This window comes from Mesoplodon densirostris, chromosome 1 (genome assembly GCF_025265405.1).
Source record: "Mesoplodon densirostris isolate mMesDen1 chromosome 1, mMesDen1 primary haplotype, whole genome shotgun sequence".
Classification (NCBI taxonomy): Eukaryota; Metazoa; Chordata; class Mammalia; order Artiodactyla; family Ziphiidae; genus Mesoplodon; species Mesoplodon densirostris.
In genome coordinates, this window is record NC_082661.1 from 222,919,257 (window position 1) to 222,942,285 (window position 23,029).

A 23,029-nucleotide genomic window follows, 5' to 3' on the forward strand; every position below is an offset into this window, starting at 1 on the left:
CTTATCCAACTGGTGAGAGGTACTTAACAACACACTTCCAGGAAAGGAGTTGATCACTAAGTATCAGCAGCTTTAAAAGTGTACATACTCAAAAATTAGACTTTCAGGAGTCTATCCTAAGAAAATAAATAGCAATACAGCCAATGATTTATGTTAAAGGCTTTTAAGCACCAATAATACATAACTGTGGGAAAAACTGGAAACAACAAAAAAATAGCCAACAGGAAAATGGTTAAATACGTTATTGAATATACAAATTTCAGAATATAATACAGCCACTAAGACTCATGTTTCAAAGAATATTTAATGGCATGGAAACATTCTTAAACTATAGGAATAAGAGAAAAGAGCTGGAAACATACCAGTATAAACCTTGTTCAGAAAAAGAAAGAGAAGAAAAGAAAGCAATGTACACTTAAAAAGGAGAAACATCAAAATGTTAATACTCCACATTTCTGAGTGTAGTAGTGAGTGATAGTCATTTTCTTTTTTAGTACGGCTGTGTTTTCTAAATGGTGGTGGGGCAGGGCGTGGGGACTCACCTTCTGAATGTACAATTAAAGTGAAATGGCAAAGAATATATTGTTAATGAAAAAATTATTCTGCCACTTGTCAAACAGTAAGGCCAACTTTATTCAGGGGATTATATACAACAATATAGGGATTGCTGCTACGGGATTTTACAGTATGGGAGAGAGTAGCCTCAACTCTGAATGCCACAAGGAAGAATGCGAATTTATAACTCAGGAGCAGAGTGTGTGGGAGGGGTGAGAAGTGGATGGGAAATTACTAAGAACATCAGGGGCGAGAGAGATTCTCCCTAAACTGACTGAACAGGATTCTTACTCCAGGCAGGCCAAGTGATCAGATCACATCTGGGGGATGATGGAAGATAAAAGAACCCAAACAGATATTGAAGGTGATCAGATATCAAGGGTGGGGAATTTTGGCTAAATCAACAGCAGGATTCTTATGAAAACTGAGCAATGCAAAGACAGACATAGAAGTACGAAAGGTGAGCCCTAGTTAGGAAAAGGACTCAGGAGCCTGACTAAAGTTTAGTCAAGGAGAGAACCCGTCAATAGCAGCTGTAGGTTAAGGAGATGTGGACACTTTGCTTGGAAGTTACAAATACATCAACACTACAAGTATCTCCTAATTTGCTCATGTGACCCTGAGCTTACTTGCTGCCAATTTCCTAGATACGGAACAAAAAAGTAACTTCAGATTTAAACCTTGGTCACTGATTTTTTTTAAGTCCTGTTACTTTCAAGTTTGTTCCAGTTGCTCACAGAATAATTCGGTAAGATAGTACAGTATGGTATGGCATGGTATAGTATATCTGGCATAGCTTGGAAGGGTGTATTCCATGGAGAAACCTATTCGCGAAGTGGGAGAAATTTCTTATTGTAAAAGCAATATAGTATTTCAGAAAGTTGGAAATTAGAAAAAGGTAATCACTTCTGATACCATCACAATAGAACGACCTGTATCATCTTTAAAACTGTCCCTGCTTGCTTTATTATATGCACAACATTTTTTTTTTTTTTGCTGTATGCGGGCCTCTCACTGCTGTGGCCTCTCCCGTTGCGGAGCACAGGCTCCGGACACACAGGCTCCGCGGCCATGGCTCGCGGGCCCAGCCGCTCCGCGGCATGTGGGATCCTCCGGGATCGGGGCACGAACCCGTGTCCCCTGCATCGGCAGGCGGACTCTCAACCACTGCGCCACCAGGGAAGCCCTGCACAACATTTTTATGGTTAAAATTTTACTATATATACAGTTTTGCATCCTGCTTTTGTACTTGTCCTTGTATAATAAGCCCGCTCTCTGTTGCACTTGGTCTTCTAAATTATTATTACTTCAATGACTACCTAATATTTACTAAGTAAATATTTCACATTTTAAGTTCTTTGGTGTTGGCCAATCAAGTTGTTGACTTTCAGTTTTTCAGGAAAAATGCTCTCCTAGCCAGTCACTTGGTAGTAGAAAGAACTTTTATGAAAAGCTCAGTTTGCTTTCTTACCTAACCTCTAGATTCATATGTCCACCAGATGGGTTGCTTGATGTTAATTTGACCAAAACTTGATCAAATGGAAAATCTTGTAAAGAAGAATTGATCTGAAAGGAACTAAAACTTTAGAAACTGTAGTTTGTCTTGAAGCTTCTACGATAAGAAAACAAGTCTGCCGTGTGGGCAAATAGCAGTCTGACAAATGCTTTTCAATGAAAATTATGTTAAACTCATACTAACTCTTATGAAAATAAACTAATAATAAATCCAAATTTGAGGAGCAAGGAAAAACCCTTCCACCCCCCATAAAATAGTCATCTAAATGCAATAAAGAAATTTTGCACAGCCTTCCAAAAATTATAGGTTGCATGTTTTGGCTTGATTAGTCTGCCCTTAGGAAGAAAGGAGGTAAAAGCCCTAATCATTTTTCTTTGCAGCTTGTCATGCCTAATAGTAATTTATCAAGACAATTGGTTTTAATGTTTTTAGTGTGGGGGAAAAAAAAAAAGAAAAAGCAGATGTATGTAAAATTAGTCTAGTTGTAAACAACTCACTTCAGGGACTCAATCTGCCTACAACTTCTGCCACTCCTGAATTTTGTTCTTTTTTTTTTTTTTTTTTTTTTTTTTTGGTATGCGGGCCTCTCACTGTTGTGGCCTCTCCCATTGCGGAGCACAGGCTCCGGACGCGCAGGCTCAGCGGCCATGGCTCACGGGTCCAGCCGCTCCGCGGCCTGTGGGATCCTCCCGGACCAGGGCACGAACCCGTGTCCCCTGCATCGGCAGGTGGACTCTCAACCACTGCGCCACCAGGGAAGCCCTGAATTTTGTTCTTTTGTTGTCTCTGCACAACCACACAAAACTGAATCCTGCCTCCCCCCAAAAAGTCATCCTACTTATATTTTCGTAGCTAAAATGTGAAATATGAAGGGATAATTGAAATGAATATTATTAAAAGAATTCAATGTTTTTTTTTAATTCAGCTAAACGTGCACATATAGCAAAACTGAAGTTGGTACCATTTTCTGGGAAGGCTTGGCTTGAGATAACTTCTATAAAAGCAGAAAATCCAGCTGCATGGGTATTTGCGATAAAAATGGATTCACACTTAGGCAAAGGGACGGCAGAAGTGAGGTGCTAGTGAAATGGCATAGCTGTTAAATGACGATGCTAAGCCTCCACACTCTGGCAGGAATGGCACATGGAATTCTACTGCAAACAGCATCTTACGAATTGAACTGGATTGTGGGGACCTATAAAAAGCAAGTGGTGTAAGAAGCAGGATCTCAGTTGTTACCTGTGCTTTTGGCTGCTGAACCACTGAGCCCTCTGGCTGACTTTCGCTTCTCCAATTCTCCTGGGATTTCATGTTCTGTCATCCCTGAAGGAAAAGATTTAGAGTATAGAATCTGTTGACATCTTGTTAATTCTGGGGGAATAGGACTTCTGAAGTGAAAAGACAAGCCAAGAAAGCCCCCGTGGGAATCAGAATGATTGGCCATGGAGCAGTTTTATGTGCATGTGAACCTTTACAAAAAAAAAGAACTGTCTCTGTGCCCCTGTTCCAAGATTCACTGCTGGAATCTCAAAACTGAAAGGGACACGAGAGGTCATTCCAAGACTGCCCCAAGGCTCAGGTTCTCATCAAATACTAAAAACTGCTATCAAGCACTTGAACTTCTCATTTCCAGACTAACCAATCCTATCAGTGAATCTTTATGACTATAGAATTCGAATGCCCTCCCCATTTCACAAACCCCATCAATCAGGTCTAGATACAGTCTAATTGATCTACTTCTTTCTTGAAAAAGAGTTCCCAGTAATGAGCAATTTCTCCAGCGAAATGCCCAATTTACTACCAGCTTGCCTACAGCTTGGCGGGACTACCTCTCCTCTCCTTCTAGACTCTGGGCATATTTGGATTTGATAGTGCATACGACCTGTGCTGCTGCTGAGTCATCCAGTCCCTGCTGAGATAATGCAATAAGTATGTTGGACTTAGGAGAAATATGTAAATGAGAACTCAAATGAGTTCTGCAGCCAGGCAGGCAGTACAAGTGTGAAGTCGTCCAGAGACTTACAGGGAGTAACAGAGATTGGGGTAGCCTGGAGAGTACACAGAGTCCCTGAAAGCATACAGCTTCATTTATGTCTTTAAGCACCATCAGAACACTGACTCACCCGCGGTCTGCAATTTGCTGTCACTGTTCCTCAGGCCAGTGTCTGGTGTGGCATTAGCAGCCACACAAGAGACATCAGACCATCGAATGTTCTCATTGTGCCGAGCAAATTTTGGAACATAGCATGTTCCAAAATAAACTCTTTTGAAAAGGAAGCAGGTCACTACAAAAGGACCAGCAATTATTTATTTTAATCTTTCAGGAATAAATTCTCAAATGATCCTGCACCTCTTGTGACATTTGGATGTTGGTTGAGATCTTTCTTCCCAAAGCTGGAGAGATTGTGTTTCTTCCATAAATATTTATTAGTAATGATAGTGTTAGCTCTTTCTTATTTAGCTTGCTATGCAGCAGGCCCTATGCTAAGTATTTTGTGGACCTAATTAAAAGTAATCCTCACAGGGCTTCCCTGGTGGCGCAGTGGTTGAGAATCCACCTGCCAATGCAGGGGACACAGGTTCGAGCCCTGGTCTGGGAAGATCCCGCATGCCACGGACCACCTGGGCCCGTGAGCCACAACTACTGAGCCTGCGCGTCTGAGCCTGTGCTCCGCAACAAGAGAGGCCGCAATAGTGAGAGGCCCGCGCACCGCGATGAAGAGTGGCCCCCGCTTGCCACAACTGGAGAAAGCCCTCGCACAGAAACGAAGACCCAACACAGCCATAAATAAATTAAAAAAAAAAAAAGTAATCCTCACAAAAGAACATGAAGTTGGCACTGCCCATCACCAGCCTAGTGCAGAACTTTTGCTGTTCTTTCTCTCCTCATCCCTTTATGTTTTTCAGTGATGAGACATATTCTTTTCATCCATAACACTAGGTCTGAGGCATGACCATCCTTAGAAAGAAACTCATTAAAAAATTTGTACTGATTTATTCTGTAACTGCTTATAGACTAGCTAGAACAAGAAACTCAAACTGCTTATTTTTGAGTGCTTTTTTTTTTCCAGTTGTCATATGCAGACTTCTCATTTAAAACACCCTTCCCTCATATTGTAGACAGATCTCGGATGGAGAGTCAAGCCTTTTCCACCACAAGGGGCTGCCTTGCAGCTGGGCAGGAGGAACTCATCCTCCTGCAAGAGAAAGTCAAGAATGGGAAACTCTCTGTGGACGAAGCCCTGGAGAAATTTAAACACTGGCAGATGGGAAAGACTGGCCTGGAAATAATTCAGCAGGTAATACAGACCCCAGTCCCTTCTGGAGCATTCCCTCAGGTGCAGATCTTCAGCATCTTTGTAAGCCTCTTTCTCTTAACAAGAAATACAGGTAACTGTTCTTTTGTTTTTAACTAGCCACACACAAAAAAGAGGTTTTAAACTATCAGTTAGAAGTTCGACAATACCCAGATTTCATGTTTACAAACCATCGATGAACTCAATGCTGAGACCATGTATATCAGAGCTAATACCTAATCAACTTATAAGGCTGTCCTTAGTACAGTGCATGTTTTATGAATCTCATTGCTGAAATTAAGGTGAAGCATCTTTACACTAACATGCTCAGAATTCTGAAGAATGTATTATGTAGACCAGACTTAAAGGGAACAAGAAAATGATTGAAATCATATGAGACAGTAGTCCTAAGTAAAATTTAATAAGTTTTATCTTCTCCTTAACCTTTGGAAAAATAAATATATATATACATATATATCAGGATTTGCATGTATATAAATATATACATACATAAATATATATATCAGGATTTGCATATATATGAATATATATATCAGTCAGGATTAACAGAGAAATTATGCCAAGAGTATTAACTTCAGATAAGCTTGTCTTCTTTAAACATAATTTACATCCTGAGAGGGGACTGCAGTAGGTGGTTCTAAGAGAAAAATGAAAACAAAATATACCCTGTGTAATATAATATACACCCCATGACATTCCTCAGTGAGGAGTATCAGGACCATATTCTAGCTATCCATCAAGCCTTCCCACTCCCAAAATATTTTACCAGTTTTTTTCTTCTCATCATATAAAACCCCAGTACCTTAAAAGCCAGTTCTCAGGCAGCTGTTTGATTAAACACATTTCATTAGCTACATTAGGCCTAAGTATAAATAATCATTAATAGCATAATATGCTACCTTTCCCAAGGATCATTTTTATTTAAAAACAATGCTTAAGCAAACATTTTTAAATGACAGGGAAATGAATTACAATGGTGATTCAAGCAATGTGGCATATAGACAGGATATAGTTTAGGCAAGGGACTTTTCCAATGCATCTGAGATCACAAGCCTTGTCAGAAATCACCTGTCTCTATGGATAGCTCTTGTTGTGGTTAGGTGACTGGACCTGGTCAAGATTTTGCAGCGTTAAGCAAGGGCAGTTCTTTTGCCAAACAGATGCTAAGAATGCTGATTGTAGAGTTCTGTAACGGATCGTTGTTCATGGTCAGAACTACAGTATTGCTTTCAATCCACACCACTGCCATCACCATCAGGCATCCTTCTTAGGCCAAAATGGGTAAAATGTGCCTAAGTGCAGACCTACAAGTCACTTTCCTAGCAATGCTGGAGAATAAGTTATATACGTTTTGTTAAGTCAGTTGTACCTCATCCTTCTTAGACCCTTCAGTAATAAAATTTACAATTTAAAGTGATCCAACCTAAATACTTTCTTGGTAAGGGTTTCACTAGTTGCTTTATTAAACCCTTGGTTGTTTATATGTTATTTGTGTATTTATATTCAATACTGTTTTAGAAAGAATTTAAGGTGGTCTATACTCAACTACTCTGAGACCAATGTGGCTTATCTAATATATAGGGATAATGGGATCATGAATACAGTAAGCAAAACAAAACAAAACAAAACACTTTAACCTGTAAATGCAAGGACAAACACTGAGATTACTTTCCATTAGAGTCCAAAGTTTGTGACCCTGACTGAGGACTGTGGGAGGAATCAGTCAGTTCTTTTCCATTTCTTTCCCAAATTTATTGAGATATCATTGACTTTGTCTAAATTTAAAGTGTATAACGGGTTGATGCGATATATCGCAAAATGATGACCACCATAGCATTAGCTAACACCTCCATCATGTCACAAAATTACCATTTTTGTGTGACGAGAACATATAATGCTAACTCTCTTAGCAACTTTCAAGTTGCTAACTATAATATATATATAATACAGTACTGTTAAATATAATCATCCTGCTGTACATTAGATCCCCAGAGCCTTTTTATTTTATAACTGGAAGTTGGTACCCTTTGACCAACATCAACATCTCCCTCCCCATTTCATCCACTCCTCAGCCCCTCATAACCATCATTCAACTCTGTTTCTATGAATTTGGGTTTTTTAGGGTTCACATATGTGAGATCACACAGTATTTGTCTTTCTCTATATGACTTATTTCACTTAACATAATGCCCTCAAGGTCCATCCATGTTGCCTCAAATGGTAGGATTTCCTTCTTTCTCCTTGCTGAATAATATTCCTGTGTGTGTGTGTGTGTGTGTGTGTACATATATAACACATCTTCTTTATCCATTCATCTGTTGATAGACACTTATATGGTTTCCATATCTTGGCTATTGCAGTGAACATGGAAATGCAGCTATTTCTTTGAAATCCTGATTTCATTTCCTTTGGATAAATACCCAGAAGTAGGATTGCTGACTCATATGGTGGTACTAATTTTAATGTTTTGAGGAACCTCCATACTGATTTCCATAATGGCTGTACCAATTTACATTTCCACCAACACTGCACAAGGCTTCCCTTTTCTCCATAACCTTATCTCTTACCTCGTGTCCTTTTTGATGATAATCATTCTAACAGTTCTGAGGTAAGATCCTATTGTGGCTTTGATTTGCATTTCCCTGATGATTAGTGATGTTGAGAATTTTTTCATGTATCTGTTGGCCATTTTTATGTCTTCTTTGAGAGATGTCTATTCAGTTCCTCTGCCCATTTTTTAATCAGATTATATGGGATTTTTTGCTACTGAGTTGTGTGCATTCTTTATATATTTTGGATATTAACTCCTTCTCAGATACATGATTTGCAGATATTTTCCCTCAGTCCATAGTGTGCCTTTTCATTTTGTTGATTGTCTCTTTTGCCATGCAGAAGCTTTTTAGTCTGATGAGCCCCAGTTGTTTATTTTTGCTTTTGGTGCTTGTGCTTTTTCAGTCATATTCAAAACATCATTGCTAAGACCCATGTCAGAGAGCTTTTTCTCTGTTTTTTTAGTCAGTCCTTAACATAAGGGCCTGAACAAAAGTCAGAACAACAAAAAATGAATGTTCTCCCTGTTTTCCCAACACACACTCATCCCCATATACTTTTCAATATTACTCTTGTAGTTTACAAAAATGTTCATTTGTATCCTGAGGATGAATCTCTCAGAGGTAGCTGTGAAGTTATATTATTCTTGACGGAGTTATTATCCTAGGAAAATAGGAGAAAAAGTGGCACAAATACAGGGTTAAGAGTAGAAGAGTTTCTAGGATAATGAAGACCATGTAGAATCCCTGGAGTCAAAGGTGAGATGGCTGAGAAAACCTTGCCTTTAGCTCTCCTCACTCCTGCTCACAATCAGTGAGTCCCTTGCTCCACTTATAGGAAGGGACCTTTAAGGCAGTGAAAACAACTCTAGGAAAAGTGGTTTCTAAGCTTCAGGGGCAACCCTTAGGAAAAGTGCTACTCTAGGTTCTCTTCTAAAAGCAAATTTTTTTGAATGTTAGCTTGCTTTACCTTTCAGTTAAATAGTTAACAGATGTTCAATGTAGAATATTTGGAAAGCAAAGAAAGGTCACAGGTGAGTTAAGAAGGGAACCCAGTTTGTGTATCATTTGCTACCATGTCCCTGGCTCTTAGAAGGAATTTCTAGTAAGGCATGTACCCTACAGAGGCTGGAGATGGGCTCAGACAGCAGCAGACCATCACTGTGTGGGCCTCCTGCTTTTGGACACCGAATAGCCAATGTAGATGCCTCAGGTGTTCGACTGGGAAAACAGCTCCCAAAAGAATTGGGCTCTGGGTTTCTACTCTGATTCTACCACTTATAACTGTGTGATTTGGGAAAGTTGCTTAACGTCTCTGTAGCTCAGTTTCCATAGCTGTAATATGAGATGATGATGACATTTTATATCCACTTCATGAAGTTGTGAGGATTAAGTAAAATAATACATGTAAAGTATCAAGGACGGTGAGTACCAAATTAACACTAAGTAGTAGTGGTGGTACTGGTGATAGTAGTTAAAGTTTTCATCTTAATCCATGACAAATTTGTGAATCTTGACTTCTGTTTCCTGGTTGTTCCCTCATTAAGGAAAAACTACGCCAACTACGAGATTGCATTATTGGGAAAAGGCCAGAAGAAGAAAATGTCTACAGTAAGTAAAATTTGCCTGCTATTCAAAAATAATAGAGTGGAAAATGCAAGGACGGTGGAGTCAAACAGGCCAGAGCTCAAATCTATACTCTGTCACTTCCCAGCTGCTTAAACTGGACAGTGTCTTAATCCTTGGTATTCAGGGTCCTTGTCTGTGAAACAGGAATGATTATACATATATCTGGAAGTGGTTGTCCAAGTTAACAGATAAAATACTTTTCACCTTCTCTGGCCCATAATGGACCTTCAATAAATGCTAGTTACTTCCTTTCCTTTGATTTCTATGTAAGTTGCAAATAAGATAATTCTGCTCCAGTTGTTTGGTGTTTTTTTGTTTTTGTGTGTGTGTGTGTGTGTGTATGAGTCATTATGTAGGGTATTAAATTATTAAGGAGTCACACTTTTTTTAAATAAGGTAGAATATTCTCAATATAGTCAATTCTCACAACTGTCCACATGTGGATCATTTTAAATTATAAATTTCGTGTTGCCTTGTCCTGAAGCTATCATGCTTCTTTGCAACGCAGATTCTCCTTGCTAATAATTAACAGTCGCTCCCAGGGGGAAAAAGCATTCATTTGAATGGTAACACAAACCAAACATTATTAAGACGGTAAATCTTCTCCAAAGATAAACAACACATTCCAAAACTGAAAATAAATTACCTTGTCACTCTCTGATCACTGTCCCCAAGTCCCTACCCCTGCACAAATAATTAAACACGAACAACCACTAGCAAAGCTTGAAAGCTTCCATCTCTTCCATTTTCAATAATATTGCATAGCCTTTAGCTAGTACTTCATGCTGAAATTCACCATGTTAAAATTCGCTTTCTTTTTTACATTATTGGGTTGTTATCTACTTTTCCATAGAGAATTCTTTAAGCTCTCTTAGAAATGTTTTCTAAAACAGAAATATACTTTCTAAAATAATTAAAGTCATAAACACAAGACTAATTTACAAATAACTGAGTTCTACAGACCTCCACTGTAATGCGGAATAAGAGTAAAATTTTAACAATGTATAAAATTACAAACAATATAAATAATTTTACTAAGAAACATTAAGCAGTAGTAGTAGCTGATATTTATTAGCTATCTGCTATACACTTAATATTATCTTATTAACAACCCTTTGAGATAGGCATTAGTCCCAATTTATAAATAAGGAAATGGAGAATCTGAGAAACTAAGAAGCCCCTAAACACACAGATTAGAGACTACAACCCACGTCTATTGGAATCCAAAGTTAATACTCCTAATCATTAAGAATTAACTAGTTCCCCTTCCAGCCAAAATGGCATTAGTAGTACCAGACAGATCCTCCCACTGTAAGAATACAAATACTGGGCAGAAAAATGAGGCAGCTGATTTCAGGGAGTAGACAATAGGCAGCCTAAGACTGTAATCTCAGAGAAAAACAAAATGTATGAGCTATCTCTCATGATTGCCCAGGAGACTGATTTTCTGGCTACAATCTGTGCGTGCAAAGCAAGCAAGCAGTCCTGTCAAACTGAGGGGTGCAAAGATCAGAATTCAGGGCAGCCAGAGCTGCTGGGATGTGTATGGTGGGTCACTGAAGAGGAGGTAGCTGCGTAGAGAGGTAACCGCAGAGGGAGTGAGGGACTCCAAACGTCTGTGGCTGAGAGATGAGCTGTACATGTGCAGGGCGAGACCACTCAAGGCATACAAGATAACTGCTTTCAGCACTTTGAAGGCAGAACAGAGACACTGGAGATTGAGCAGAGCCAGGAAAAAGCCAAACCGGGGATGTTTGAGTTCTGCCCTGCCAGAGCGGAAAGGTCTCCTTAACACTTTGTTAAAACACCTGGCATCCTGCTGTGACACCCAAGAAGTATAATGAGTAAGGACTATGACTTAGAGTAAGACCTACTCTAGACATGCCCCAGCAAAGCCTCAAACCAAGCCCCTACAGGAGCCCCACAGAAGACAGAGTTTGTAGGCTTAGTCCTACTGAGAGCCTTAGAAAACACCTTGGGCTAACTATAGGTCGACACTGAAAAGAGCAGAAAACCAAGCTTACCACAAGTTCATGCCAGTAATCAAACTGCCTGCTAAAACAAGAACCTATACTCATCGAAGGAATATTACAGAATCCAGAATATACAGCAGATTATCTTTAAAGTCCAGTGTTCAGGGCTTTTTTTTAATAAAAGAAGAGGTATAAAAAAAAAGGAAAATGTAATTAATAGAAAAGAAAGCCATCAATAAAAACTGAACCTGAGATAATCCTGTTGTTGACCTTAGCAGACAAAACTTTAAATTATGAACATATATAAATTAACAAAAAGTATGGTTTTAAGGAGTATATAAATATGAAATCTCAGCAGGAAAATTGAAGATATATAAAAGAACCAAATGGAAATTTGTAGAAATTAAAATTACAATAAGAAAATGAAAAATTTATCAGAAGAGCTTATCAGCAGGTTGGATATAGCAAAAGTAAGAGTTAATGAACTTGAAGACAGATCAACAGAAATTATCCAATATGATGAACAGGGAGATAAAAAGACTTTAAAAATGAATGGAGCCTAAGAGACATGTAGTACAATATAAGACACTCTAGCATACATGTAATCAGAATTCCAGAGGAAAAAAGAATGAGTTTGGGCCAAAACATTTTACAAGAAATAGCGGTCAAATACTTTCCAAATTTAATGTAAACTACCTCCATACTGTTCCAAGAACTTCAAAAAATTCCAATTAGCATAACTGTTAAGAAAACTACATCTGGGCAACTTGTAGTCAGACTACTTCAAGTCAAGATAAAGAGAAATTCTTGAAAGCAGCCAGAGAAAAAAGACACTTTACATATAGAGGGAAAAGTATAAGCATATTCCATATTCACTAATTGCTTATCAGAAACATGGAGGACTAAAGACAGTGCAGTAATATCTCTAAAGTGCTAAAAGAAAAACAAATGACCACTTAGAATTGTATATCCAGGGAAAATAACCTTCAAAAATTTGTTGAAATAGAGACATTTTCAGATAATCGAAATCAGAGAATTCATAGACAGCAAAACTGCAATGTAAGAAATGCTAAAGAATTTCATACAAGGTGAAGGGGTTATTGAAGGGGTTATTAACAAACAAAAACTCAGATCCACACTAAGGAATAAAGAACACTGAAAATTTTACAAAGCAGATAGAAATAAAATATTATGTTTTCTTTTTTCTCATAAATTATTTCAAAAACAACTGTTTAAAGCAAAATAGTAACACTTAAATTAAGGTTTATAGCATATGAAGAAGGAAAAGATGTGAAAACAATTATGCAGATACAGAGGGTGCAGATAAGTGGAATTATACGGTTGCAAAATTTTTGTAACATGTAGTTCCAAGTATGGAATATAAAGAATCAGTTATAGGGGCCTCCCTGGTGGCGCAAGTGGTTGAGAGTCCGCCTGCCGATGCAGGGGATACGGGTTCGTGCCCCGGTCTGGGAGGATCCCATGTGCCGCGGAGCGGCTGGGCCCGTGAGCCATGGCCGCTGAGCCTGCGCGTCCGGAGCCTGCGCGTCCGGAGCCTGTGCTCCGCAGCGGGGGAGGCCACAACAGTGAGAGGCCCGCATACCGCAAAAAAAAAAAAAAAAAAAAAAATCAGTTATAAAGAAGAGGAAAGATGAAGGTAAGAAAGATGAAGTGTCAAGTGTAAGACATGAAGCATGAAGAAGTACACTATTGTCTCTTAATAGACTGTAAGTTAATGGTATGTATCTTAGTTATAAAGTAGATAGATAGATAGATAGATAGACAGGTAGAAAAAGAAACTAATAGAGGAAATAAAATGTAACACTGAAAAGCTATTTGATTCGCCAAAAAGTAAAGCAGGAAAGTAGCAAAAACATAAACAAAATGGATTAGTAAATAACCAAGAACAAGGTGTTAGTATTAAACTGAGTCATATCAATAATTGTGTTAAATGTAAATAGATTAAAAGTATCATTTAGAAGGTGGACATTTTCCAGCCTGATAAAAAAGTAATACCCAACTTTGTGCTATCTAAAGGCCATGCACTTTAAATATAAGACACAGATAGGTTAAAAGTAAAGATGGTAAAAGATCTACCATGCCAATAGTAAGCATAAGAAAGCTGGCATAGCTATATCAATACAAGACAAGATGAATTTCAATACAAAGAGTATTACAAGAGACAAAAGAGGATATTACAAACTGACAAAAGGGCAGTTCACTAGGAAGATACAAAAATCCTAAATATTTTGTGTACCTTAAACTGTGTATGTATTTATGAGTTTTCTCAAAACTCATGAAGCAAAATTTGATAGTACTCAGAGATGTTTTCACCTATTTCTTAGTAATTGATAGAAGAAATAGAAAAAAAATCAGTAACAATATAGAAGATCTAAACAACACTGTCAACAAACTTGACCTAATTAACTTTATAGAACAGGGCATCAAAAAAAGTTCGGAATACATGTTTGTTTAAGGTGTACATGGAAAGTTCAGCAAGACAGAACACATACTGGACTATCGAAAATTTTCAATAAATTTAAAAAGATTGAAATCTTCAGAGTATGTTCTCTGAAAGATTTCAGTCTTTTGAAATCTTTTATCTCTTACCAAAACAGAAATAAATTAGAATTTAATTAAGAAATTAGAAAAAAAATCTCTCAAAATAGTTAAGAATTAAATACAACATTTCAAAGTAATCCATGGGGTCAAATAAGAAATCACAAGGAAATATTTCAACCTGAATGATAATGAAAACACAACACTACAAAATTGTGGAATGCAACCAAAACAGTACTTACAGGGAAATATATGGCTATAAATGTGAAAATAGAAAAGATGAAAAATTTAAGATCAATGATCTAAGGTTCCACCTTAGGAAACTAGAAAATGAAAAGCAACTAAATCCAAAAAGAGCTGAGAGGAAAAAATAATAATAAGATCAAAAATCAATGAAACAGAAATAATAGAGAAAATTAACAAAACCAAAAATTATTTTAAAATGTTAATGAAATTGATAAGCCCATGGCAAAAATGATCATGCACAAAAGAGAAAACAAGAGTCCTATATCAGGAGTTAAAATGAGGCTATCACAACAGATCCTACAGACATTAAAAAGATTCTAAGGAGATATAATTAAGTTTTTGCCAATACATTAAACAACTCAGACAAAAAGGGCAAATTAATTAAAAATAAAACTTACCAGACCTGACTCCAAAGGGGAAAGAAAAGAAAAACCCTACACTTCTGTGAGTAAATCTCTTTGTAGTCTGACTTAGAACTTTGTTAATGTTTTACATACTCAACAAACTAGGATGGGGACTGAGAAGAGGACAAGATGGAATATATAAGCAGAAGAAAACGAACCTCGCAGTATTACAAATAAATAACATATCCACACTAAAGGGGGATAGAAAAAAAAACAAATAAATTTAGAAAACAGCATATTCTAAGACTAAAATTAAAAGAAAAAAAAAAGTACATAAAAATTGTATTCTGGGCTTCCCTGGTGGCACAGCGGTTGAGAATCTGCCTGCTAATGCAGGGGACACAGGTTCGAGCCCTGGTCTGGGAAGATCCCACATGCCACGGAGCAACTGGGCCCGTGAGCCACAACTACTGAGCCTGCGCGTCTGGAGCCTGTGCTCCACAACAAGAGAGGCCGCGATGGTGAGAGGCCCGCGCACCGTGATGAAGAGTGGCCCCCACTTGCCACAACCGGAGAAAGCCCTTGCACACAGACGAAGACCCAATACAGCAAAAATAAATAAATTAATTTTAAAAAAATTGTATTCTATACTCCAGTTAGTAGGTCTTATTTCTCCACAGGGGTATAGTTTAGCAATTTCAAAACTACTTTATGTATATTCTAGCATTGAGTAAACAAATAAATTCACTATTGATAACGAGAGCCAGGTTTCCTATTGTCAGAGAAAGGAGTTACAACTAAGGAAAGAAGGAGGCCCAGAATGAACCTTGTAGTATTGGATTGGAATTGGAGGTAAAAGCACAACAACTCATGGTTGTTAATATTGGGTTGGCCAAGATGTTTGTTCAGGTTTTTCCATAAGATCATATGGAAAAACCTGAATGAATGTTTTGGCCAACCCAATATACATGTTACACATAAATATAGAAATACAGTTGTATATATATTTCCTTAGCTCTGTCTGCTGAGAGCACCTAGAAACAATGACAGCCCAGCAACAGTGAGCACATCTAGTACCTAGATCTTAGTTCACAAAAAGAAAAATAGCTAGTAAGCATGTGAAAACATGCTCAACATCATTAATCATCAGGAAAAAGTAAATTGAATTACACTGAGGTACCAATACACAACAAATATAGCTAAATTTGTTTAATATTGTCAAAGTTAAGCAATTAGAATGTGGAAGAACTGGACATGCACTGCATGCATTGCTGATGGGAGTGTAAAGTGTTGTGACGACTTTACAAATATTAAATATTCACTTACTATCGATAGATAACCTAGCTATTCAAGAGAAAGAAAAGATGGAAAATATGTTCATTCAAAAACATGTTCATGAAAGTTCATAGCAGTTTCATTCATAATAGCCAAAGTGGAAACAATCCAAATGTCCAAAAGATTAGGTAATTATATTGTGATATATTCACACAATGGAATACTACTCAGCAGTAAAAAGGGATACCTACTATCACACACACAACCAGAATGCATCTCACAGATAATATGCTGGGTGAAAGATACCAGACGTAGAAGAATACCTGCTGTAAGATCCCATTTATCTGGACTTCTAGATAAAACAAATCTATAGAGATAGAAATCAGCTCAGGGGCCATCAGGGGTAATGGTGGGTGAGAATTGAGGTAAGGGGGCACAAGGGAGTTTTCTGTGGTGATGAAATGTTCTCTGTGCTAATGGGGATGATGGGTATATGCTGTATAGATTTGTCAAGAGTCATCAACCTATACACTTAAAAATGTGTGACTTGTACTGTATGTAAGTAGTTCTGAATAAGGTTAATTTTTAAAAATACTTGAATAGCTCAGGCTAAAAGAATATCAAAGCAGAGTAGGAATAGCATTGACATATGTATACTACTAAATGTAAAATGGATGGCTAGTGGGAAGCTGCTGTATAGCACAGGGAGATCAGTTCGATGCTTTGCGACGACCTAGAGAGGTGGGATAGGGAGGGTGGGAGGGAGGCTCAAGAGGGAGGGGATATGCAGATATACATATGCATATAGCTGATTCACTTTTTTGTACAACAGAAACTAACACAGTATTGTGAAGCAATTATACTCCAATAAAGATCTATTTTTTTAAAAAAAGAATTCATCAACAACAAAAGAAAGCAGAGTAGGAAGCTTTTATTAAGTGTCAAATATATCTAAAATCATAATAATGTGGGGCAAGTGTCAGAAGGAAAAAAGACAAAAATTTAAAAAGACATAGTTTCACACTTAGTGGCTGGAGGTTAGTATTTTTTAAATCACGTTGTGAAACTACATAGTCACTTCAAGGACAAAAGTAGTCAAACAATAAGAAGAAGCAACCTTAAGATAAATATTGAGCAAAACTCAGTAGAATATGCTTTTTTTGTCTTGTAGATAAGCTCACCATTGTGCACCATCCAAATGGTAAGTGGTGTTTATAGAAGGATTTAGGACTAAAACAAAGCTCATAGTAAACCAACTTTTATATTAATGTAAACCTAATGTGATTAAGCTGGTCACTGTAAAAACTCACAGAGATTTTATATTTGTAAGCAAAACCATTTGATATCCAAAATAAATGAGAAGATTCTAGAATAGCAATGCTAGAGGCGTTGTGATATAGTAAAAGAAGCACCTGCTTTGAACTCTGACCTGGCTCTTCACGACTTACTAGCTGTGGCCTTTGGCTTAAACTCTTTTTTTTTTTTTTTTTTTTTTTTTGTGGTACGCGGGCCTCTCACTGCTGTGGCCTCTCCCGTTGCGGAGCACAGGCTCCGGATGCGCAGGCTCAGCGGCCATGGCTCACGGGCCCAGCCGCTCCGCGGCATATGGGATCCTTCCGGACCGGGGCACGAACCCGTATCCCCTGCATCGGCAGGCGGACTCTCAACCACTGCGCCACCAGGGAGGCCCGGCTTAAACTCTTTAAGCCCCAGTTCCCTCATTTGTAAAATGCAGATAAGAAGTCTATCAGCTCCGTGATTTGTGTCCACCTAGAGGGGTGGGATAGGGAGGGAGGGAGGGAGACGCAAGAGGGAGGGGATATGGGGATATATGTATATGTATAACTGATTCACTTTGTTATAAAGCAGAAACTAACACACCAATGTAAAGCAATTATACTCCAATAAAGATATTAAAAAAAAAAAAAAAGGGCTTCCCTGGTGGCGCAGTGATTGAGAGTCCGCCTGCCGATGCAGGGGACACGGGTTTGTGCCCCGGTCTGGGAGGATCCCACATGCCGCGGAGCGGCTGGGCCCGTGAGCCATGGCTGCTGAACCTGCGCGTCCGGAGCCTGTGCTCCGCAACGGGAGAGGCCACAACAGTGAGAGGCCCGCATACCGAAAAAAAAAAGAATTATATCGTGGAGATTACTATAAAAACATGATGATTTGTGTAAATGGAGCTAACCGCTTGATAAGTGGGAGATGTTGATAGGACAAATGAAATTGGAATGGCACGCAATAGCTGGAGGGGTTCCCTTCAGTGTGATGGGGGAGGATGGGTGCAGAAGGTAGGGAGGGTAGAGGGGAGCTGCAGGCCAGCTGGGGGCTGTCCCATGAGCTCCAAGCACTGCCTGCAGCCTTGAAGCACAGGGCTGACTGCAGGAATGGAGAGGCACGTGGCTGGTATGGAAAGTGAGAAACCTGTGAGAAAAGCAGGAAGTAGCATGGGCCAAGGTGGAGCAGTAGAAACAAACTTTTACTTAAAAAAAAAAAAAGTGTGCTTTGCAATTGCCTGATTCTGGTAAATGGGGAAGAGAAAAAGAAGAAAAAGGCATAATCAAGTGGAGCTTGTTATTCGAAGATGTTGGATTGTTTCTGAGCTGAAGCAACTCCTTGGGTATCCTATTCTAGCCAATCCCTATGTGTAGGAGAAATTAATACATACTTGTCAAGGGTGCTATTTAAATATGCCCTTTTTGATCTCTTTAATATTTTTTTCTTTGCCCATATCCTATTCTTTGCATATATATTTTTTAAGTGCTGAATAAAGGAATTATTAAATGTGTGAACAAGTGAAGAGACAGTAACAAGAGTCTGTATTTCTAGGTAATGAAAATGCCCACAATGAAAATGTGTCGTATAACATACCCTTTGGCAATAAGGTGGGTTGTATATATCTTCATTTTTATAAAATGCAAAAAAGAATTCTTTGCTGAGAAAGAATATGAAAGCCTTCTATGCTGACGATGCTTTGAAACATTCCAACAAATGTGAACTAAATAGGTCACATAAACATTTGTGTGCAAAATCCATGAGCAATAATTTAAAGAAATTAACTGTTCTGAAAAAAAGCAAAGAAAGAACCCAAAGGAAAAAGGCACCCAGGCCAAAGTGTGGATGAATTCAACAGACCAAATAAATCTTAGAGGAGTTATAAACACATCTTCTTCAGCAAAAGGAACATGATGAGCCTATTTGAACCACGATTTATACAATCCTTAAAGTCTAGTGTTAAGAAAAAATGTAATGCCAAAATATTGTTCATATAAATATGCATTACTTCACGTTGTAAAGTTAACCTCAAGTAAACTGCTAACAAGAAGCCAGAAATAACACTAAGGAAAGACAGCAGCGATGGAAAGCCAAGACCAGTTCAAGACAACACCACTGATGTCCTGTCCACAAATTTTTCTTCATAAAAATCATGCTATTCCAACTATCTACGTATGTGATGTAGGACATTTGCACTGTTACCCAGGGTCATCTGGCAGCTGGATTTCTTGCTAAAATCCAGAATTAAGGCCCATAACAAACCCATTTTAGTTTACCAAATTTTAATAACCCCTTAAGCTCTCTTATGCTCCAAATAAATCATACGTAATTATAGAAGTCATTCACCCTTAAGAACTGCTTGAAGTATTTGTGTTTCTGGATCAATCTGTGGCCCACCAATGAGCTATAGACCTAATGGGTCTACAGCACATAATGGACCTAACGGGTCTACAGCACACAGACTCATGAGACTCATTTGACTGTAGCAGAATTGTGAGGTACCACCTAGCCCAGGAGTTTATGAAAATATCTTTGTTAAACAAAGATTATTCTACAAGATCTGGAGGACGATCTTGAGAGCAAGATTTTGGATAAGAGGAAAAGAATACAAATTCCCAAATGCTTAGGCTATTCTCCCTCAAAAAGAAAATAAAATTTGAACTGAAGGACTTTGATGTAGTTGAGCTTTACAATGACTCCTTCCTTTAAAGATGGAGGACTGTCTTGCCAGTTGCCTCTACAAAGCCGTTTTTCTGTGACTGTGAAAGGCAACTCTGATTTTATCATATTTCTTTGTTCAGACTTAAAATGGAGAAAGGCTAACTCTATTTTTTTTTTTCCTTAGCTTCCTGCTCGACTCCAAGTTGAAAAGGAATTTGGTTTCTGTTGCAGGAAAGATCACTAAACAAGGTAAAATATCAGCTATATACCAGCTATATTTTTTTTACAAAACCTAAAGCAGGCTTATTAGGAACTTGAAGGAATCATTTGTCTAGCAAACAGAATACCTTAAATATTTCATTGTCTTCTCCTGAAAGGATAAACATGTGTATTTTTCAAGGTAAAGGTGATTGTTCTTTAGAAAGATTTATTATAGGGGTGATTTTATGCTAGGTAATCAATTTCAGATGATCTATTTTTCACTAATACATTTCCTGTGATCTTATTTTCAGGTTATTATAATAAAACTCAAGAATATGCAGACACCTTCTGGGTGAAGCAAGCTTGCATTGGATTGCCTGCTGTCTTCAGGACAAATCTATACTATGAAAGCAGAAGCAAGCTTTTGAATTTCAGAATTTGTTATTGCCACAATTTATTGGCATTATACCTGCTTCAGATGAGTATAGCAACATTAAAATTGAATACTGTAGAGCAATTGCATTCTTTGAAAATTCTTGCCTTTTACAATGCACTTTGCCACTGAAGCAGCCATTTCCCATTTTTAAAATTAAAGAAAAACAAGAGCAGAGAAGTTAAATGCTCTGTAGCAAAGCTACTGGGCCTAATGGGCTAACCTTAATTGTTTACTCCCCGCTACACTTAGAATAAGCATAAAAAATACAGATTTGTTTTGTACATATTTGCTTTTCCAGTGGGTGGTCTATTTTCTGAATTTCTCACATTCAGAGCTCTAATTATTATTGTCACATCATGTTTGCAACAACCTTCCTTTTTTTAGAGCCTGTTTGCATATAACCTTGAGAACATTATTTTTTTAACTTTCTGTGTCTCAAATTAATATACATTTCCACAACCTATATTCTCTATTAAAAGGCTTATAATTTCATCACCCCATTTCTTAGAAGCAATTTATGAGCTTAGAATAGAATGCGGTTTTATCATTCTATGATTTCTACCCACAGTTGCTGCAAATTAAATAAATGTTTAAAGCTATGTCTGACTTTTCAAAATAAATGTATGAGAATTAACCACTAAATTCTTCTGCTTACCAGTTTACAGAGAGAAGTCTACCAAATATTTTTTAATTTCACTGTGTAGGGCCCATAAAGTAAACACACAAATGATTTTTTTCTAGCTTCTAAACAGTGATTTATAGGGATATATATTTTAAGTGATTCTGCAAAACATTGCCCATAAGTTTCTCATGACCACTAACACTCTTAAGCTCAAGTTTTAAAAAATAGCATAGTAGTTTGATCAATCCCTAATGGAAGGTGCTTCTTGATTATGATATTTGGAAATTTGGTCCATAGTTTCACATCTAAGCTTTCAAGAAATGGAATGCCCTTCCACATACTGAGCCCCCATTTCTTTGGATTGTCCCACCCAAAGAGTCATGAAAAGCAATAGGAAAACCAACTGCTTTTGTATAATTTTCTTCGTCTATAAAATTCAAATGTGTCTATTATCTCTAAAGTAAGAATTTCCATATAGGCCTGGGACTGGTGCCTACCATTCCACTGTCAACTTTATTCTTATTAAAAACGTGGAATCCAGTAACAGATAAAATGTCAACTTTTCTAATTACAAAGCAATTAGATCATTTCTTACCTGAGACCCAATTCAGGGTGGAAGTGGGAGATAAAGCATGAATGTTATTCAGTTTTTTAACATGGAAAGAAATCTAAAGTCAGCACCTCTAAGTTCTATCCTTCTGAACTGGGCTAGTTTAGAATAAAACCATGGCAAAAAGCCCCTTTAATAGTCTCTTTCCCTAGATACTCTGGTCCTTGAAATCTTATTACTTTGTCATCACAAAGAAAGGGAGGAAAAGAAACCAAAAATAACTGAGGACCTCCCTATGACTACTGAACCATGGTCCCTCCTCTCCTTGACTTACTAGGCTTGTCCAGAGCATAGAAGACAGTTAGAGAGGTTTGGAGTTGGGGGATCAGAGAAGTTCACATCGTGCCTGTTGCATTGAAGGAAGAGATGAAAAGTAGAGAAATGCAAAAGTGGAGGAAGGGTAATCCAAATTTAGGAATGATCCCAGATAAGAATATCCAGAAGGAAGCAATATTTTTTAATCTCTGGGCTTTATTCTTAACATACAGAATACCGTCTATCAATTTTTTTTTTTTTTTTGGCGGTACGCAGGCCTCTCACTGTTGTGGCCTCTCCCATTGCGGAGCACAGGCTCCGGACGCGCAGGCCCAGTGGCCATGGCTCACGGGCCCAGCCGCTCCGCGGCATGTGGGATCTTCCCAGACTGGGGCACGAACCCGCGTCCCCTGCATTGGCAGGCGGACTCTCAACCACTGCACCACCAGGGAAGCCCTGTCTATCAAGTTTGAGCCACGCTACAGAAGTTTGTTTTTAGTGATGGAAGAGATCATATGTCAGGATCTAGACTAGTAGACTAGGAAGATGTGAACTTTCCCTGGAGATGTGGGGCATTTGTCTGAGAGCCCTAGTCACTGCCAGAAAGGAAACACCTGTATGGGAAATCTTCTGAAGATTTTGTGCTGATTCTGGAAGCCTGAGCAACCAGTAGGTAATAAAATACCTTATCTTTCCTATCATCCCTTCCTCAATTTGGATTTGTCCCCAATCCATTACTCTTAATGTACATAAGAACCAGCCCCTTCCTCTTAAATTTACTTGATCTGACTTCTAGACAAATTTGGACTGGTATTAAATGTTATCAAAAGAATTTTATGTTTAAAATTAATTCCCTTCTTTTCTACTTAATTTTCTAGGATAAAGAAGAAGAAGCCTCTAAACCAGTGGTTCTCAACTAGGGCATCTGGCAATATCTGGAGGCACTTTTTATTGTCGTGACTTCAGAGAAGGTGCTCTTGGCATCTAGTGTGTAGAGACAAGGGAT

At 38.1% G+C, this 23,029-nt stretch overlaps 1 protein-coding gene across 6 annotated transcripts in view; it reads left to right on the forward strand.

Moving 5' to 3' along the window:
- Positions 1-21,088, forward strand: part of BANK1 (B cell scaffold protein with ankyrin repeats 1) — a 330,740-nt gene extending 309,652 nt beyond the window's left edge. For 5 of the 6 annotated variants that reach the window (XM_060095040.1, XM_060094993.1, XM_060095003.1 and 2 more), the window contains exons 12-17: positions 5,192-5,370; positions 9,485-9,548; positions 17,135-17,164; positions 18,793-18,848; positions 20,084-20,148; positions 20,412-21,088. In XM_060095040.1, coding sequence (XP_059951023.1) covers positions 5,192-5,370; positions 9,485-9,548; positions 17,135-17,164; positions 18,793-18,848; positions 20,084-20,143 — 389 coding nt within the window. In that variant the 3' untranslated portion in view covers positions 20,144-20,148; positions 20,412-21,088. The remainder of the gene's footprint in view (positions 1-5,191; positions 5,371-9,484; positions 9,549-17,134; positions 17,165-18,792; positions 18,849-20,083; positions 20,149-20,411) is intronic. The other variant, XM_060095029.1, reaches the window with a different exon arrangement.
- The last annotated feature ends 1,941 nt before the right edge of the window (positions 21,089-23,029 follow it).